The 14,797-nt window shown below is 36.4% G+C and overlaps 1 protein-coding gene across 1 annotated transcript in view; it reads right to left on the reverse strand.

The window, feature by feature from the left end:
• Positions 1–11,173: 11,173 nt before the first annotated feature.
• Positions 11,174–14,797, reverse strand: part of LOC106874265 (chitotriosidase-1) — a 35,661-nt gene continuing 32,037 nt past the window's right edge. Inside the window, exons 8-9 of the mRNA XM_089347191.1 lie at positions 12,031–12,150; positions 11,174–11,398 (exon numbers count right to left, since the gene is read on the reverse strand). Of these exons, the coding sequence (XP_089203317.1) occupies positions 11,267–11,398; positions 12,031–12,150 (252 nt within the window). The 3' untranslated portion in view covers positions 11,174–11,266. The remainder of the gene's footprint in view (positions 11,399–12,030; positions 12,151–14,797) is intronic.

Below are 14,797 nucleotides of genomic sequence, written 5' to 3' on the forward strand. Positions count from 1 at the left end.
AGTTCCATGTGTGTAGTTATAGGAGAGCATGCGCGCGCACACGCACGCACGCACACGCACCCCTTCTATCTCTCTCTCTCTCTCTCTCTCTCTCTCTCTCTCACTCTCTCTCACACACACACACACACAAAGGGGAGAAAAGGATAAATTTACGGCTGGAGGAAATTGTTTTCATTAAATATCTTAATAAAACAAAAGTTTTTGAATAACATTTTCGAAGTCATTCTTCATTTTGAGATGAAGATGAAAAGTGATGATGAAAATTACGTAATACATACCTGTGTCTGATGGTTCGACTCTAGTGTATGCATAGGTTCATTATTAAATCCTTGTTTAATTTTAATTCTGTATACGGTAGAATTAATCTCCGAAAAAAGTTAAGTGAAAGAATTTATTATATTTTAAAATGGATTTATTCAACATGTCAGCGGTCATTACACGTTAAAACTGCGATTTGATTCTGAAGTTACAGAAATATATTTTACATTCGATTTTCAGTTATACCCTGAATCACATTAGCCTTACTCCCAAATCCTCTATCGATAGAACGAATTTTTGTAGAAAAAAATTAGTCATTAGATGACTCCATTAAATAATGTTGAAACAATTATTACATATTGCGACTCAATTGGGTGTTGAGATGTTAACAAAGTGCTTTGGCCCTGTAAAAGTCAGATCGACATGCCAACACAATGCTCTCCTTGTCAACCGGTTTAATGACGTTGTGGTTTCAGTGGTGCATGCTTGAGTGTGCGTAAAGTTCACCTTCGAGATATTAAGGCATCTTAACCGCTTCCGAAAATCAAAGCGGTTCGTACCCCGCTGCTCTCTTATATTTCACCTACAAAACGAAGAAAGTCTAATCTTCTGCCTTTACACTACAACCAACATTATCTGAACAACTGCCTAACTTTCCTTTATCTACCTACAAATACAACCGCATACCCACAGACAAAATATCACCACTCCGATGCACAGAACAAAGACAAACAAAAACTAATCCATACAAAAGGTGTCACTAACCGCACACATATACACATAACACATTCACAAACAAAACACATCAACCACACACACAAGCGTACAAACCTCGTACATTCCTACTAAGTCTAAACTCACTCAAGAAGACAGTAATACTTGATACACACGCATAAACACAATATACACACCACATCCACCACACTCTGATACACGTGCATACAAAACACTATTCTTACGTTCTTTGTTCACACCTCACTTATCTATTCTTTTCTGTTGTCTGTTTCAACGCTCTTTTCCAGTTTCATCATTTCCTGTGAACTATCAAGAACTCCACATTTTTGTCTCTTAAACTTCTATCTTTCTTTCTTTCGTTCTCCCCCCCCCCTCTCTGTATCACTCTATCGATCTCCTTCTCTATCGAAATCGAAGGACAAGCGTCCGAAATATTGAACTTGTTTTCTATTTCTTCCTTGCAGCGGAAAACCAAGAACTCTATCCCTGTTTTCGTATATTCATTATTATCTTTTTTTTTGTCTTGTTCTGTTCTCAAGTCCTTTTCATTGACTTTCAAACCTTCACCTATGTATTACCTATACAACGTAAGAGAAATAAATTGGAAACGAAAAACTGGTTAGCGAATCAGTTCACCAAATTATAAATCCATTAAAATGCTAAACTTCCCACTACGAACTGAATCAATTTTTTTCTGATTCTGACTTTGTTTTTCATCCTTGCAGAATCGATAATTAAGTACAAAACATTTATTTCATGGCCGATACCATTTATTTGGTCGACAATACCTTTTCACTAACAATATGTACTTTTGTGTCAATGTAAGATACTATATACGTTTTCAGTAGATTTCTCAAAATGAAGCAGCATTATCTAACATATGGTTTATTTAATTAAATTAGTTCGTTGATCTTCTAGAATTATTTTCATTTAGTTGTTCGTTTTTCTTTTGTGTGTTCGGTTTTTATCGTGTATTGCATCTGCAATGATTCATTTAGTAAAACCATAGAAAAATTTTAACAGACATAAGACCGAATTCACACGTTTCTATTTGTTAACATATATTCACATTTATTTATACATCCTCAAACTCTTGCAAAATCTCCAAGAATATTATCAAACCGCTTTTTAAAAAACCCAAATGCACACACACACACACACACACGCACACACACACACACACACACACACACACACACACACACACACACACACACACACACACACACACACATACACACACACACACTGCCTACTTGGATATAAGGAGGCAATGGAATCTAGCGCGAATACAAAGAAGGCGGTTGTCTTTATACAACCTTTTTTATCCTCGAAAGAATTCTCTGGTAATTATTTTAATCTCAGTTATTTATAAATCAAAAAGAGGAGTAGTTAAAAGCAAATAATAAGACAATACGAACAAGAAGAATGGAACAACAACAAAAAAAATAAATTAGTGTGGAAATAATCATTAGGGTAATAATTAAGAAAATGAGAAGAAAAAATTGGAAGAAAGGAAGAAAATGCAGAAGGCAAGAAATAAATTGCGAAGCTGAAGAAAAGAGTAACAAGAGAACAGGAGTGAAAGAGAGAGAGAGAGAGAGAGAGAGAGAGAGAGAGAGAGAGAGAGAGAGAGAGAGAGAGGGGATGTTTTGGGAATAGTTATATAGTTGAAGAAAAATAAATATACAAGACAAAGAAAGAGAGAGAAAGAGAGGACGGGAGGAAAGAAACAGAGAGAAAGAGAGAGATAGAGAGAGACGAAAAGGTATAAATATCAATTTGGAGAATATTTAAATGAAAATTCAAAGAAAAGAAATGAAGCAAACAATTTATTAGTTCTGTCTAAATACGTTTTTCTTTCTTAATTTCATGTTTCCTGGATTCTTACCTTTCTCTTTCATACACATACATACACTCGCGCGCATGCGTACACATGCACAACAAACAAAGTGCATCTCTCCCTCCCTACTTCTCTCTCTGAACGAACAATTTGTCTCAAACCTACGTGTTATTTGCTTTGTTGAAGGTAGTTTTATATTGAACTGTTAAAATTGTTGATTCATTGTTAATTTGTTGCTGTTTTTCAAAACACACAGCTTGTGCAGCAAGCTTGTGTTTTTTTATTGTGTTTTCTTCCATTTGGGATGGAAACAGATATGCCTAATATAAGCGAGGAAGGACGAACAGGAAGCTACGCGTCGGTAGCAGAAAAACAGAATATGACTGTACCACAGTTAGATATGAGAGAAGTGGTTATCCCATACGATAAATTGTATGAATGTCTGGAATTTGCAGGAAAGGAAGGGGCGAAAGTGAAATTAACCCCTCCGGAGGATTTAATCGCAGATGCCAAATAATCTACAAGACCCTATGGCTCCAGATGAGGCCATTGAGAAATGCTTAGACACCATTAGAAAGGACATTTCCTACTACTCCCGAGGTAGGAAATACGGTATATTGGAGTTAAGATTTGCCTCCGTAGAGGTGGCAGTTAAGCACTCCACTGTTCCAGTAAGAACTGAGGAATGGCTGCTCCTGCCAACCTACCTGGGGAAAAAAGTCTCTAGGGTAAGGATTGGCAGGATTCCGCCGGAATGAGACCCATTGATTGTGCAGGCAACCTGGACACAGCAACTGAATTGATGGTGTTACGGCCTGGAATTAATTGTCCAGGCCACCGAAGCAAACTTAAGCGAAATCCCAGAAGTTATAGAGCTACCCGAGGAAAAAGAAACTAACTGTAACAGTAGAAGGGAGACCTCCCACCTGCTATGGCAGCAGCCAGAAGGGGCACATCGAAAAGAAGTGCCCCCAAAACGAAAAAGAACAGGAAAAAGAAGCGGAGATCATGTCTGAGCCCGAGAACACAGCGAAGGCAGCGGATGGAAACCAAGATGCAATTGAGATGAGACAAACAGACGCCGAAGAGGATTATATACAAGTTACAAGAAAGAGAGAAAAAATAATTCATCACCAAAATGTATACAAAAAGGAAATAAGAGTCATACACACCAAACAGAAAAAATACAGACAACTACAAAAACAACACATCCACACAGCACACAGCACACACCACTGCTAACACCCCCTCTCCCTCCCCCAACAGCCCAGAATCTCCCATCAAGCAGACACCTACAGACACACAAACCCGGACAATGCAAACTGCTTATTTAATGTCTTACAAAACTAGTAAATCCATAGAGAAAACTATCAATAAATTTTAAAATATCACTAGGGTTAGGCTTTCCAATATTCACCAACCTGAAACAAAGTGTATTGTGATAGATATACCAAGATTCCAAACATTACAAAAATACTACAAAACTTATGTACAACTAGGAGGAGAGAGGGTGAGGTTTGAAATCCTGCCCCCGGTGACAGCATATGAGGATTTACGTCTTTATTTTGTAGATTAAGTCAAATTTGTTTCGATAATATAACAGAAATGAACAGTAAAAACGCGATTGCTTGAGGGTTGGGCTCAGGCAAGGCGTCCATCCTCATTTTGTACATGTATTCATTTTCATTCATAGTTTTTATGTTTTATGTCCCCACGTGTACTGTCTCTGTCTGTCCTTGTACCGTCCCCTCTGTATTTTACGCCTTGTGCCAAATAAAGAAAAATTTCTCTACTTCTCTCTCTCTCTCTCTCTCTCTCTCTCTCTCACACACACACACACAACCTCTCTCCCTTCCACACACACATACCAATACATAAAACTCCTTTCCAAAATTTATTCCCCCTACAAATCGAGTCAATATTTATTTCTTTATTGCCCACAGGGGGCTAAACATACAAGGGACAAATAAGGGCAGACAAAGGGATTAAGTCGATTACATCGACGCCAGTGCGTAACTGGTACTTATTTAATCGACCCCGAAAGGATGAAAGGCAGAGTCGACCTCGGTGAAATTTAAACTCAAAACATAACGGCAGAAGAAATACCACTAAGCCTTTCGCCTAGCGTGTTAACGATTCTGCCAGCTCGCCGCCCTAAATCGAGTCAATATTGAATATTACATATGACTCTATAGTTACATATGACTTTTATACTGGCACATTTAGTATTTTTTACTTTTTCTTCTTCAGCCAATTCCTTTCATAGGATTGTACAATACCTTCATGTCTGTTTGACATACCATTTTTTTCTGCTTGAAACCAAGCGTTCTTGTCTGTTCTGCAGCTTTTCTTCATTTCACATAACGACAGTATTATTTCACATGTCGTTCCTATATTAGTGTATTTATAGATTTTGGACATATATAATTTTAGTTTATTTATTTAAGTGTAGAATGAAATGTTTGCCCACTTTCTTGAAAGATTTATTCTGCTCACGTGTCTCTTCGTGTGTTTTCGTTGTCGGATAATATTTCTTTCTTCGTCTGACCTCATCTTTCTTGTATCACCTTTCACAAAAGGATTGTAATAGTCTATGACATGTTGTACTTCATATTCACAGCTCTGTTTACGTTCAGTTAATGTTGCTGCTAGCTTTATAATTGTCATGGTTTTTGTTGTCACAACCAATACTAAAGCAGCTGACGTTACCGACAAGTTGCAAGAAAACAGTGACTGATGCAGAAGTTATTCGTGAACTTCTTCACTTTGCTATTTACTGAAAGTGGAATCATGTTTGGCGCCAATATGAAGGAGAAAAAAGCGAGGGAAGAGGGAGAGAGAAGGTGGCGGGAAAGAGACAGCTAAGTAAATAATGAAATAGTAAAGTGGTATGAAATATTTATGAAGAAAATGTAGATGGACATAAAAATATAGCGTATACTCATATAAATGTGTGTATTCTGATATTCAAATGTGCACAAAGTTGTGTATCTGGAACTACAGTTTAGTCGATAGCTTTACACTTCTCACTTCCAGCTACAAATTTCAAGTAAACCATTCGAGTGAAACATCACATGTTGAACTATGAAATAATTCTATTTAACTTGAAATTCTCTCATAGATGAAATTTGGAACTCTTGTGATTCATAATAAAAATGAATGATGTTTGTTTGGTGGGGAGTTGTTTGGAGTCAGATACAGTGTACAGTATGGTGGAGCGAAAAATGCAACTTTCGAAATAGGTAACCAAGAATCGATATTTTGTTGCGAATTAGTGTTAAAAGAAAGGTGTAATGAAAGAACTTTGCGGTGAAATATCTTTTTAGTCTCTGCAACGCAGTTGGAAGTTTTAAAAATCGCAATTTATGGTCGAATTTTGGATTTCATGGATAATGAGTCGTAACGAAGACATATTTCTTCATAGTAGAATGCAAAACAGTAAATATAGTATCCTTAAGAGGTTTCAATAGAATTGACTAATATCTTGAGGTTCCGCATTGACTATAAAGGGAACGGGAGTGTGAGCTTCTCTCCAATGCCGCTGCAACAGTCGTTGCGTGTGTGAAGTTTTCTGCTTTGTACCTTGACTTTAGGCCATTGTATTAAAATTAATGATCATGTTAATTTTAGTGTTGTTTACATTTAGTGATGCCCCATAAGCCAATAATACGTCATGAAATTGAATGCCCAATATTTGGTACTCCACGTGATCTTAGCGAGCGAGTTTTGCCAACTTACAAGGACGTACTAAAATGTGTTTTATTTGAAAAAGAAAAAGAAAAGAATGTTGTTAAGAAAGATCCTTCAATTAAACAAATTGTCAAGATTGTAGCAGAAAAGATAATTCTTCTTTGGCAAGAGGCATTCATCCCTTGTATTACGACTGAGTAAGTTAAACTGAAGATCTTAAACTTTTATCTAAGGTACCAAGCATTACTAGATTCTGTGAAAAATAGAAAAAAAAATGTGCCATCGTTTCAAATAAAGTGTAATATATTTAAAAACTATGCAACAAAAGATTTTTTCGACATTTCCTGTTGCAAGTGCAACTCCTTTAAAAACTGCAGTTGTAGTAGAGACAAAAGAGTACCACAGACAAATCGAATAATGATCATTGGCAGAAACGGACAAATCGAAAAATGATCATTGGCAGAATAGATCAAGCAGTATCTAAACAGAACGTTCTGAGGTTGATTAGAAAAAAATCGGTCAGATCACAGTCGCCCTTCTACGTCAGCAAAGGATTCTGAATTGATAGCGTTTTAGATCAGCAGTCGAAGACTGAGAGTGGTAGTGGAGGGTAGGCCTTCTATATGTTATTTGTGTGGTGAAAAAGGCCACATGAAGGCGAGGTACCCCAAGAGAGAAGAGAAAGAGCAACAAATAGAACAGGCTGAAGAACAGGAGAAAGTTAAAGATGTGGTCCAGGAAGATGAGAAGTAGACAACAGAAATTTGAAGTGGTGAAAAACGAAAAAGGCAAGAAAGAATGGGCTCTCCGCCGGAGAAATAGAAAAAGAATAAAGAAGCAGAAAAAGAGGTGGAGAAGGAAGTCGTAAAAGTGGTTGAAAAGAAAATTGTAAAGGAAGTTGAAAAGGAGGTCGAGAAAGAGGTAGAAAAGGATTTTGAGAAGAAGGTTGTGGAGGAGGAGGAGGAGGAGGAGGAAGAGATAAAAGCAAGAATACTAGTTTAATCCGTTATGAGGTCAAGCTGCCCAAGGAGATGTACGGTGAAAACGTAAAAGCTATTCTAATCGATAAAGAAAAATATAGAAAGTTGAAGGAAAAGTGTCAAATTGAGCAGCCAGGATTCGTGGTGGAGCTCGACGAACTGCCGCCAGTAGTAGAACTAAGTGAACTAGATCCTTACATAAGATATTTAAAAAAATGGAGAGTAAAATGGTTTAAATAAAAGAAGAAAAAACGAGTAAACAAAATGATGCTAATAGTGAAAAAAATAAGGAAAAAGAAAAAGATTACAAACTGACAGTAAGAACGTTCAAATGGTACTGCATGTGAATGGGGTGCGTGCAGCCATTTCATCACCATGGATTTCATTGTACATTTTCCCATTTTTCATTCGTTTTGTTTTTTGTCCCCACTGTGGTGTTCTGTCTGCCCTTGTACTGTCCCCTCTGTGTCATGGCCTAGGTGCCAAATAAAAAGAATTACAGTCGGGGATGTACGCCGTTCGGACCAGTCACGTAAGACGACGAAATATATGGTCATAATGCTGAACATATAACAAAACCTGAATTTCGCTATCTTCGGCACTTTACTGTTAAAATGGGTTCTGCAAATGCCATTTCCGATGGTTTATTGAATTATTTGGAAACCAATGATATAGTAGCCAATCACATGATAACTGTAGGTTGCGATGGTACTGCTGTCAATACATTGGTTTGTACCTCAGCTCCACGTAAATGAGCTTCCTTTATGCCATCTTATTAACGATCTCGACGGAAAAACTACCGGGCCTCGTGGATTTCTTGGGCCGATTGGTAAGAGAATGGAACGATGTGAAACACTAAATGTTATGAAATTTAATCAAAGTCCAACGGTCTTACCATCAGTAGACAGAAACAATCTCAGCATTGATAAAAAATACCTTCATGATATCCATTAGTCTACAACAGCATTTGACGCAACTGGAAAAATTACCGTGCCACACCTAAGCTATGGAGAGATGTGTAAAATTCGTGATAGAAGCATCCTCTAATGTTTGTGGTGAGAACAGTCGAGATGATTTCATTGGGAGTCGAATCGAATCAAGAGAAAAAATTCCGGTGCTCGAGATATAGAAAAAAGGGCTTCAAATTGAAAGGTAATACAGCAATAATCAATTACAGTTGTTTAGTTTTAGCTATTTTGAACGTAACAAACAATTAGCATTATGTCGTTTTAGAAATTTCCAAAACAACAAATCTTTGAGTGTTCCATTCTTTATTCGAGAGTGAGATGGTAATTCTCGTCTACGAAAAAAATTGATTGGTTTTATTACTGGAACGAAAAAGAATGCCCTAGACCGATTCGCATTATTTAGTTACATGGAATTATTTCGAACAAATTGGAAATGTTAATTACTTTTATCACCAAAATGTGTCAAGAATCAAAAATTGGTTTTCACCTAATTTTATTTTAATGTGTGTGTAATCTAGACCTCATGTGGCACATATATTCGGTGACCTAGTATTAAAAATAATAAAGAAAGCAAAGTCGAAAGGTCTATTTATTTCACATCATTTCGAGATTTGAAGTGCGTTGCAGAGCCTAAAGACATAAATTTTAGAGCTTGAGATTTTAACATTCTTGTTTCTAAAGGACTTCGCCAAAGAAAATCGATTTGTAACAATGAATGTAAAAAATAAAATGGGATCGGCAAACGTGCTATAAATTGATTTTTAGCGCATTATTCAAAATTAAAAACTTATGTTGAAAATCTGTGTAAAAAATGCCTTTTTAGCTCCGCCTTTATTACTCAATGCGATTATGGAAACTATATATTTATTCACAGTTGAGATTGTACTCAAGGTGATGCATAGTTCATTGTTACTCCTACACATATTCACACGCACGCACACACACACGCACACACACACACACACACACACACACACACACACACACACACACACACTCGCACACACCTATTCTCTTCTGCCATGTCGGAGAACAGCTATCAGCATACTGAGCCCATATATTCTTCATACTGAGACTATTGTACTTAGTGACTTCTTTACTAGTTGATTCAAGCTATAATGCATTTAATGTATGCACTGATTCATAGCGTTGGGAAATGGTTAAAGGCTGCTTTATTTCTCTATAAATCAGTTTCTGTATAGCAACAACAGTCTTGATCTGGTCCATAGTAATGAAAAGTCACGTACAAGGATATCAATTCAAACCATCGGTCTGTTGTAGCTTGCTATGTCATTTGTGTCTTCCACTAACTGCAACAGGTTATGTTCTTAGCTGAGTGTCCAAAGCCAACGTACTGCAAGCACATGCACAATGTGATTCTCTTCTCTGTGTTGATAGGTTAACAGAATTTTGTTCAACGTATTTCACAGAGATCTCGATTACTATTAACTACCAGCACACAACCCCCCCCCCCCAAAAAAAAACAGGGTCCTTCTGTATCATGTATCACATTCGTAACTTGAGTGGAAGTATGCTTTATAACAATATACACTTTGCTTCTCTATTGTACTGAATATAATATAAAGAACCATTTAGAAAACAATGTATACTCTTTGAATATCCAACGTATCCTAATTTCATTATTCCTCTAAAAGACGAATATTTATTACCAACATTGATAAAAACTAAACTAACGATGGCACCTCTAAGTAGTTGCTTGATCTGTTAGAAATGGCGACCAAATTTTCTTCAAATTACAACTTGCTATCTTGAAAAGGAGAGAACGCATCGGATAACGTAGTCCTAGATACGTAATGACCGTGAGAAGGGTTGGATTGACCTGGCTGGAACGCCGTTAATCACATGTCGACTTGATCGGAGATGACCTTAAGCAAAACAACGGTGACGACGACAATAACAAAACCAACAATATCAACAGTAACCGAGGAAGATGTTTGATATGTAAAGCTCTTCAACGACCCCTCTGAGAAAGGATTATGTCTGAATACCAACCGGAGTTGCAGACCATTTCATACAGTCTTGCCTATTTTACAAATACACAAGAAGTATATATAGTGACAGAAGATTCCAATATATTATTTTTGTGGATCTCGTCAGGAAAATTCACCAAATATTGCAGGAACTTATCGTTTCACTCTCTTAGAGCATCTTAAATGCCTCACTTTATGAACTCTTTCCCTGATTTTTTTTTACTGATTTTTCATAACATGAGCTATACAGCGCACTCACAGAAATCGATATCTAACATGTTCAGCATTCACCTTGCAACATTTATCTAATTTAATATACCGTTTCTCCACATTTACGGTAACAGAATCTTTTGTCATTTCTTATCTCCAGGTAAGCAGCGAAACCAAAGATTGTAATTCTGGACCTTTTATATACTGATGATAATATATTTTGTAGAACACACGGCAATTATTATTGCAAGAGTTATTCTCCTCTGCATATAAGGTGTTTGGAATGAAGATAACACATCTACATGCTTGGAATGAAGATAGGTTTATACGAAATCGCTTTTCTCTGTCAAATACTTTGTTACCATTCTCGATATCTTTCTCCGGTGAACAGATAACTTCATACAATTTAATCCTTCCGCATGGCTGTAAAAGAACGTCTGTTATAATTTTGTCACTAGATAAAAACTAAGTTTTTGATTAGTAATAAAAATTTAGACCTGATTTAATATTATATTTTATTTTTGAAACAAATCCTTTTTTATTTTAAATAACTTGAAGAGTAATATTACAACTGTAATATTCCTTGAGATCTTAGTTTCTGAAGGCATTTTTGATAGCGCTTATCAGAGGATATTTTCCACTTCCACACGATCCAGAAAAATCATCTAAGGCCAATGTCCACACTCCTACGCCGCCATAACCACCGATTTGAACATAATTAGCCTTGAAAAACATAAATACATGTTTTAATATTTTCAAATTAAATTCTATATGTAATAGGTTTCACAATTAACACTAAAGTATCGTCGAAGCATGAACCTTCGAATTCATTTATTACTTTTTAGGTAATGTAATCATCTTCTAGGCGCATCTTACGGGTGCAATGATGAGAAAAGACATCGCAAATGTGAGGCATTAACTATCTCAAATAAACAGACGAAAGATAATTCTACATGCATTAGCATGTAGAATTAGTGAAAAGGTGCAAAAAAAAACGGATGGAATTGTGGACAGTAGAGGTTGAGTGTAGAGGCTTCGCTGCATTCGCTGGACTGGAACTTTAGGTGTGGTTGGACGTGGGGAAGAAGAATGAGTGATATAAATTAGTTCATAGCAGAAGTTGGTATGCAGCACTGGAAGAAGTACTGAGTAGGGCATGTTACAACAGTATTGGTTACCCAGAAGCTTACTTACATAAATGGTTGAACCGTCGATGAGATCTGGTCTACTGCTGTGGGTCTTTCAATATTAGCAGTGAGGTACTATGCTATTGACATTTTGCTTTATTGTCATTACAACTTTAATTTCCTCGACAACAAATAATTAAAAGTATAGACTATTGAAATATACAATACCTTGTTTATAACACTTTTTATATCATCATAGCCAACCCATTGGTTTCCGATAACGACGTACGGGACTTGTGCATCGTTCATTCTGTATACATGGCCGCCTTTCTGTATCAGTTTGCACACCTAAATCAATAACAGATCTTAAATATTTACAAAAGTTATATCTGATGTTCTGTTTATTCTATAGCGTTCCAAAATTTAAAAAAGGTTATTAAATCAGAATGGTCTTCTTTCAAATAATTCACTCCATTGTTGATACACCACTCCCAACTACTGTTTTTGTTTTTGGAACACGTCTCCAGAAGTAGTGCACAGTTCGTTCTCGAAGCGAATTTTCTTGGATTACTTCAATAGTCTGAAATCGACAACCTTTCAAGGTAGCTCTCAATTCTAGGCACAAAAAATGTATTTGCAGGAGCAAATCCGAAGAACAAGTCGGTTGAGGGACGAGAGTCGTTTCTTGCATGGCCAAAAGGTAATGCTGCGCTATAGTGATGCCACTGCCTTTCTCAAACGCCCCAGAACATCCATATAAATGTTTACTGATCGACTGGCAACATGGAACAACTTTAGGATAAACGATTCCAAAAAATAATCAGCTTCACCGTTATATTTGAACGTCTCTGGCGAGCTCTGTTTTTAATTTGTTTTTGCTTGTTTAGTTACGGTGACACTGACACAACTCACTACGACGACTGCCTTTTTCCTTTCAACATCGCACCGTAGCCAAACACTCATATTTCCCCTCTTGTTATGACACTTTTCACTAAGTATCCACGAACAGACAGACGTTGAAAATAGTCTTGACTGACTGACTCAGTTCTCTTTTAGTTCATCTGTCAGCAGGTGCGACACAAATTTTGCGAAAACGCAATATTTCTTCAATTTAAAAAAATACCTCTATCATTAATTTTTAAGGTTGCTTACTATAGAAACTTCACAAGTTGTCAAGAGACTGTTTTAACGGGTTACAGCTACTGTAATGTACTCGTTGACAGTTACGAAAAAGGTCGTCTAGATTTAGAATCGTCTTTGGTAGATATTCATCCCGATTTGAAATAATGGCATCACTTGTGACATTGCGTACGGTTCAATAGAATATTTCTATAAGACTATTGCAACGTCCGAAAAATCTCTGCAACATAATTTTTGCACAAATACATTGCTTTCCGTTGTTCAATTTGCACAAATCTCCCAGTGCACTAAACATATATCCGTTCTAGTACGTATAGATTGTTGACTAAGTGACGTGGTCTAAAAGTTCGGTTTCTTTTGGACAGACCTTGTACATATGCAGACATATATGCAGTTTATATAAATACATAATATATGAGTACATAGATACATTTATATACCTGTATAAACTAAATTCCACTAGGAAAATGTTATTTAGACGGCGCTACAATAAAAGATGCTTACCCAGGTTCCTGCACAATGGTACTGAATAAGGAACAGTATGACTATTAAGCAAAACTCTTTACCACACGGCTATGCCTGCGGCGTGTATATATGTATTTGTGTGTGTATCTATTTATCTCTGTACTAATGTTTGTTTTTATGTCGAGTTATAATAAAAAAAACACCTTTCTAGATTAAACTGATGGATTACTCAATACATTTTGTTAAGCACATATTTATCAAAGTTTTACAAAAAGAGTGGCTAAAGCTAGCAGGCTGAAACTTCGAAGTCACTGTCATCACTCTTGTAAAAATATAATACATATTTTTCTATGTATCATTTCTATGATATTACACTAGAGTGAAATGCAATTCTGCAAAATTAATACTGTTACGTACAACAGAATAATATCTATTCAAGTTTGAGTGGTACAGGCTACAACTTGGATCAGTCGTGATCTTTGAATAATTGATCATATGGTGACTGAAACATTCTTACGGACATACTGATTGCATCCATTCGAGTCATGCTGAACACAGCGTATCAGGAGTTATCGGTTCTATATTTGGGTATATAACAATGTTTAAACAAGTGTTACAGTTCGAAGAGTAATTCAATTAAAGGACCCCGTGTTGAACTTACGAATATAGAAATGTCCTCAAAACAACTAATTGTAAGATGGAGAGATATCTTTTTTAAAAATGCAATAATATTGTTTTATGTGTGCACTATCCAATGTACAGAGCTGATGTTGTTGCATATGCGTGTGTGATCCCACAAAAACTGATAGAGTGATGCCAGTATCCTGTCAGCTCCATCACGCAGCCTAAGAATAACATATCTGATGAGACTATGACGGCAAAAACTACTATGTGATCTGAAATAGTCAATGGAGGCCTAAATATCTAGAAGCCATCTCAAATTCCTTTTTATTTCTCTCCATTCTCCCTCTACGGATATGTGATGAGGTGGATGTGTCATACATCACCGAAACTTTAAGTAACGTGAATGTGAGTTTAACTTTTATTAAATCACTGTGAGTCAAATCAAACATGTTGAGTGTTACTTTCTTTTGATTGTTCACTCTTTCGTTGTGGTTGTGAGTACACACAGAGTCACACACACATGTATATGCATTCAAGTTTATGTGTATGTGTATATATTTTCATGTACGTATGTATATATGGATGGATGGACACATGCATGCAGCATATGCAAATGTAAGTAGGCATGAATATGTGTATGTGTACGAGAATATATAACTGAATACTGAAATGATCTGAAGTCACACGTATGTATTTAAACATGCGTGCGTATGTGCATGCATATGTGTATGTGTGTGTGTGTGTGTGTGTGTGTGTGTGTGTATCT

Source organism: Octopus bimaculoides, chromosome 2 (assembly GCF_046866305.1).
Source record: "Octopus bimaculoides isolate indiv1 chromosome 2, ASM4686630v1, whole genome shotgun sequence".
Classification (NCBI taxonomy): domain Eukaryota; kingdom Metazoa; phylum Mollusca; class Cephalopoda; order Octopoda; family Octopodidae; genus Octopus; species Octopus bimaculoides.